Raw genomic sequence first — 6,630 nt, forward strand, 5'->3', positions numbered from 1 at the left:
ATACTAAACAGTCGCAGAATACTAAACGTAATAAATATTTGTGTGTACAGATGTGCCAGTGTTCCACAGCAGCACGCTGGAGAGGAGGGCACCGGTGCAGAACCTCCTTCCATCTCTCCCGCAACAGAACCAGCCTCAACAGGACGTGGATAATGAAATGGTAGAAATTCTCATCTGATCTCGTTCATGAACACTTTACAGTACGTTTCACTCCATGACATGTGATGGGGTATTCAGAAACGGCCCTTTTCATTGTAGTGCGGAAAGTCAGTTTGAGTATTTTCTGGTGGTCATTTCCCCTCCAGACCCTTGGACCAAATGTATTGGTAATTTTTTATACATACATTGCACTACTCGCGTTGTGTTTCTTACTTTTTTGGGTATGTTTTTTGTACTAATGTGGCACTTGAGTATATAGCGGTATGGTAACTAGCCGAACAGTTATTACGTGTAAATCAGAATACTGTAAAACATATACGCAGAAGAACTGAATGTCACAGAGCGTTTAGTTATTTATGCATTATGTCTGTAGAGTTCAACAAGTATTCCGGTCCAAAAGCTCTTTGGATGTGAAAGTATGAATGACCCAACTGGTATTGGGTTTGTCTGTGTGAGAGCCTGCAGGGTTCCTATCAGAACCCAGGTCCATCATTCCAGGTGTCTTCAATGTGTGAGGTACCATGTTTTGCTTGTGATGGAAGCCAGAGGTCCACATTTACAGTTTGGAAAGCCTTCAACCCTTTTGTTCATTGTACTGGTCACTGTTAGGAAGCACAGTTACAGAAGACAGAATAGCTTTATGTCCAGCCTCATGGTGCTAGATATATATGTAGCTTTTGACCAAAGTTATCTGAATAACAACATTATACTTAAATCAGGTTACAGTAAGGGCCTTATTCACGATTACACGGATGTGACATGGACCATATTAAATCAGTAAAAAGCAGAAAATCAGGGGATTTTGCAGATATTCGTCATTTCGTTGTGTGCTTTGTATTTAATTTTTTGTTTTTTTGTGACTGGGTCTCTGATAGCACTTGTACCATCAGGACATCGGTTTAATATTTGCATTTTAGGGGTGTGACGAGACGAGACACTTAATCCATGAGACACGAGATTGGGTTCACCAGAATGACATTTTTACACTTTTAAAGAAATGCTCAATGATAAAATATGAATTGGAAACTGAAATCACATCATTTAAAATGTTTTAACGAATCTAGGACTGTACCTAACAACTATTTTAGTATAAGACATTTGATATTTTTTGATAATAAAAATAGACCTTAGTGAGCAAGCCTTTAACATTACATATAAAAATGATGATATAATAATAATTGGTTCAAATAAAGTGTCAAAAACAAGTTTTATTAAACATAAATATGTAATAAAGCCAGAAATATGTATTATAACAAATGCCTGCAGAGGGCGCCAGCAGACTCACACATGATATCTTTACTTTCACTTAATATTGAGAAAAAGCTTACTTTTAGACAAACAATGATCTAAAATCTATTTAAATCTTTAATATTTGTCCAATTCTTTATAATAGAAATGATCCATCACTGTAATTCCTGAGCAAGAACATGCAGACATTAAATCATGTGAGGGTTTAATCTGCTGAGACACTTTACATCTGACATGCGTTTCCATTACAGATTTGCATAAACCTTTAGCTGTATTTTTTAAATGCCGACAAAAATCTATTGCAAAGTGATGGCATTTCCATTAACTGATGATATGCGACTGAAACGTAGTTTTTCCTCTTACGAGAAGTCATTTCAAACATCACGTCAACTGATGTTGGTAAGTTTACTAATATCACATCCACAGCACGAGGCAGTCCTTCCAGAAAAACGTGATTATGCGATCGCATGATTCAAAGCATAATCAGCCAAAGTCCACATATTCCATCGCATTTTTTAAGAAAAGGTGCCGCAAGATCAAGGATTTTTGCCCGCAACAATCACAAAAAACTCTGCATTTTTTTGGAAGGACTGACTAGGGATTATTTTTAACCGAAGGAGTATTATCCAAACATTAATGCCAAGGAAAGCCCCTTACTGTACATTCACATCGCCACTAGACAAAAACGCTCTGGCTACCCTGCCAACGACGCTATACAAAGTGTAGTGGACGCTCTGGTTTTCGCATTCCGATTGGTTCCCGCCGAACCGCATCATAGCTTATTACCATAAAGTTGAGCTGATTTCAACTCTCCTCGACACTCACACCATCCAAGAATGTTGCTCGCCGCCGGCTCTCATTGAAAATAAATGACTTCCGGCCACTTTGATGCTCTCGCCGGTGGCGGTGTGAACGCACAGTATTAGAAGCAGCAACGTATAGGTGTTTCTTACCGTGGGTTCACACCAGCCGCGTTTGAGGCCTCAAATGCGTGTGTACCGTGCCTAGTTTGCCACTTGAACTGTTTGAGTTTACTCACTTCATTCTAGCCTTCGAGACATTCACGCGGAAATTCGCGACATGGAAGGGGCTTCTGCGACTCCGCTCGCTTCCTGTAATCACGTTACTACTAGAGCAAGCTCCTGATTGGTTAACGCGGGGTGGTTTTCCACCAAAGTTCACATTTTTCGCAAACTAGACGCGCGAATAAGGTGGAATCGCGTCTACTGCGCCAAACGCCTTATTTGCACCACCAGACCACCATATGCGCGTCAACGCATCTTAACATTGAAATCACTCGCGCTTGACGCCTCTACCGCGGCTGGTGTGAACGCAGCATTAGAGGTAAAAGTACATTATTTTAAGTCAAAAGAGATGTAGGAGTGTTATCCAAACATTGCCAAGGAAAACCTCTTATACTTGGGAGCAGACACGTATTGAGGTGTTTTTGGTAGGTTTTAGTACATACTACGTCATCTTCAAATAATAATTATGTGACTTACTTAGGTGACCTGAAAATGTGAATAAACTGTTTCCATTGCACCTTTTTCGAATTGCCTGAAAAACTACATCATGTGAGCGTAAAACTTTTTTGCAATATATGGGAGTTTTTGCGAAATTAGCTGGGTTTCCATTTAAACATGAAGCGAACCTTTTTGAAATTCGCAAAAAAGTAAAACAAAGAAATGCGAATTAGAAGCGCGTGGTAAATGCAGACAGGACTGCGTGTAGTCACGATGGGTTACGTTATTAATTTATAATCAGTGCAGCTTGTAATTGCCAAACTGAATGCTGTGCACAGAAGAAGGAATGCAGCATTGTTGATACAGGCACTAGCAGCAAGGGCATTGCAATGACATCGAGCCCCATATATGGTAAAGACAACTCCAGCGGAAACAGCTAGACGATCAGTCACGTGGGTTTAATGTTCGCTACGTCAGAATTAATTCGGCAAATGCGTTTTCATCACCCATTATTTGCATTTACTCTCTTTCGCATAAATCAAAAACCACCTCAAGCGAGCGTAAAAACATTTTTGCGAATTAATGTATTTTTTATCAAAATGTGGCGTTTTCATCACTTGTTTTTGATGCGATAATGCAAAATGCGCATAAAATCATGGTGATGGAAACATTGACGTTTCCAATTTATTTACGTTTCAATTTGCGCAATTCAAAGGATAATGGAAACGCAGCTACAGATCAAACACAACCGTCTCAGACTTCATATGAGTTCCCAAACAAACCTTATTGCAAACCTAAAAAAAGCACACTTAGTAAAAAATAGAATATAATGCATGCACTGCTAAAGGTTATGCTAGAAATTCATCTTTATGCTAATATCACGAGACAGCAGGCTTGATCGACTTTAGGCGGCGCCGCAAGAAACAAAAGGCAAATGACGCCAAAGTACTGGGAAAAAAACATACAGAGTAGCCGTGGTACTTTGACGGCATCCGCATGAAGTCGAACACACCCAAGATTTCACCTCCATGGGACATTTTAATCTCGTCACACCTCTAGTGCATTTCCATTTTAAAGTAACTTTGTGTTTGCACATCTACACAATGTTTCTACAATATTCCCTGATAGATGTTATAGCAACATTCAGCAGATATTTGGGTGATGTTTACCATTTACAATGTTTGTGAATTAGCCCTTTTTAAAGGAAGTGATTCTGCCCTCTGCTGGACACAGTAATCGGTGCAGTAATGCAATGTCATTTCAAAACAGTTCAGGACCAAAGAAATCAGATCCTATTTACCAGTTTTTAAAAACATATGCAAATATTTGGTCTGATAGCATTTAACTTTCCCCAAAATGTCAATTCCATTGTTCAAAACAGGATTTTTCTTACACAGAAAAACATTTCATAGTTGCTTCATGATTCTTGATACATGGACCAAATCTTATTCATTCAGAAGTAACTAAATCTTTGTCTCAGTTCAACATAGTGTTTGCTTTGGCATGGTACTTGACATTTTGTAAGCAATCTTTTATCTCATTAGCCTGAGATAGAAAGCCACTTTTTCTGCCTTCCTGAGTTTCTTTTCTGAAATGAACATTTCCGGCATGGTTAGGCCCATTGTCAAAACACTTTTATGACCACTTTCTTAATTTAGACACTAAAACGTTTGAAGATCACTCATCTAATTTGGGCACAAACTAGGACAATGGACCTGAGAGCTCATTGAGGCTATGGTGGGACTAAGCAGCACTGATAAACATTTCAAAATACACTAGAAATAAGTTATACCCAAGGTGCAAAACAGAAAGAAATCAATTAAGTTTAAAGATTCAACTGAATGTTGATCACTTGTCAGTTCAGTCCACCAAAGCCTCAGTTTTGTCTGCTATCTTGGTCTTGCTACATTTGTTACTTAAAGTCTGAATTTCCATAGAAGAATGTGTTATAGTCCATCTCAGGACGAGTTACGAGAATGTGTTTCGGCAGCATCAGTTTTCCAATTGTATTATTTTTCCTCACAAGGAATGTTTTCATTCATTTCACTAGTATTTGTTTTTTTTTATTATTACAAAATGTCACTCTAGTTGCTGCTTGACAATGTTTTTACTGTACAATCATGATTCATTTTTTATTCAATTGTATTCTTGTTAATCAGTTCTTCACATCTTATCTATTGCAGATTTTGTATAAGGCTTGACATTTTTAATTTGGTTTATAGTAAAAGATGTTTCACATAACTTTTTGTCTTGTTTTATTTAATTTTTTAATAAACTGATCCATTTTAGTGACGTTTTTCTTTTTTTATGTTTGAGTTCCTGTTTCCACATTCCTGAGTTATCCCCCATTCATCTGCATGTTATTTCACAGAACACAATGTTTGTCTTTGTAATCCTCCATTACAATGCGATAACTTGCTCTCTCCCTGCACCTCGGGTGGAAATAATGTTATCCAATAGCTAATCTTGTGTTATTTTGAGCTACTGTGGTGATAAAGCCCATCTCATGCCAACATGAGATGTTATGTGACCCAGTCTGTGAAAAAGTGATTTTTTTTTGCCATTTACTAAATAATCTAAAGAACATTCTGTGAAATTGAATATAGATGAGTAAGGTCATGTCAAAGATTGAAATTAATAATAGAAAATCACATTCTGATGCTCCTAATCTCATCATTAGACCGAGACTTTAATCTGGATTTCACAGACCGGCTCGCATATAATTTAGCGACAGTTAAAAGAACAGTATGTAAGAAATTTATATCAATTAATCATAAAATGGCCCTGATATATCACTAGACATTAAGAAATCATTTTCATTTTTTAAATACTTATATCACTCACAACTGGTGGTCTGGCCAGGATATTGTCATTTATAAAGTGGAGTTGCAGCCCTCAACTGATGTTTATGTTGTCATGTTGTGTATTGCCCACCAGTTGTGTGATTGCAGTACCAGTTTCCATTACCAGTACCAGTTTGCACTGTTCCATTAACTTTACTGTAAATTCAGTAGCGGCCGGTGACTTATTTTTTCGAGGGCGATCAATGCGAATCTCATCACATCATGTATGTAGCCCGTCATGTGTGTGGTTCGTCATTTCAAAATATGTGTTTTGCGCTTCAGAGATCCTGTGTGCTTCACGTGTCTTGTCAAAATAAGTGCCTGCTGCAGACGCGTCTAAAGGGTTTATGATAAAAGAGACGCTTGCGTTTGCCAGATACTCGCATAATGTCATGCGTAATCAAAGTTTACTAAGGGAGTCTCTTACGTGTATTTTGTGAACGTTAGCGTCGTCTTTCTCATAAACGGTTTTGACGTGTGTGCAGCAGGCACTTATTTTGACAAGACACGTGATGCACATGGTTCACATGACGTAACAAACGCATATTTTGAAAATGTAGGCAACACACATGACACTCCGAACACTGATTTTGAATTTGCGCCCCTCGGAAGAGCAGTCACGAGCTGTAATTTTAATTTCAAAGAATACCCAATGGAGTGCACCCTACATCACATCAGGCACGGGTCAGTGTGAGATTTTGGCACTATGATAACCTTAAGCAAAAATACCAGTTTCGCAGTGTTGCTGTATTGCCATTGCAACACTAAAGTGTCTTATTTTCAAATGTCTGCGCATACAAACAACTTTTTTAAATGGACACACAATATATTTTACTCTTAAGCAACATGTATGCCTTGAAAAAATAAAGTTTTTGAAATATAATATTTAAAAAAAATTTTGTAATATAGAATAAATG

At 37.9% G+C, this 6,630-nt stretch overlaps 1 protein-coding gene across 4 annotated transcripts in view; it reads left to right on the forward strand.

Moving 5' to 3' along the window:
- Positions 1-5,158, forward strand: part of amot (angiomotin) — a 35,003-nt gene extending 29,845 nt beyond the window's left edge. For all 4 annotated transcript variants that reach the window (XM_055180767.2, XM_073871120.1, XM_073871121.1 and 1 more), the window contains one exon: positions 51-5,158. In XM_055180767.2, the coding sequence (XP_055036742.1) occupies positions 51-178 (128 nt within the window). In that variant the 3' untranslated portion in view covers positions 179-5,158. The remainder of the gene's footprint in view (positions 1-50) is intronic.
- Positions 5,159-6,630: the final 1,472 nt, after the last annotated feature.

The sequence above is a fragment of the Misgurnus anguillicaudatus genome, chromosome 9 (assembly GCF_027580225.2).
Source record: "Misgurnus anguillicaudatus chromosome 9, ASM2758022v2, whole genome shotgun sequence".
NCBI classification, from domain to species: domain Eukaryota; kingdom Metazoa; phylum Chordata; class Actinopteri; order Cypriniformes; family Cobitidae; genus Misgurnus; species Misgurnus anguillicaudatus.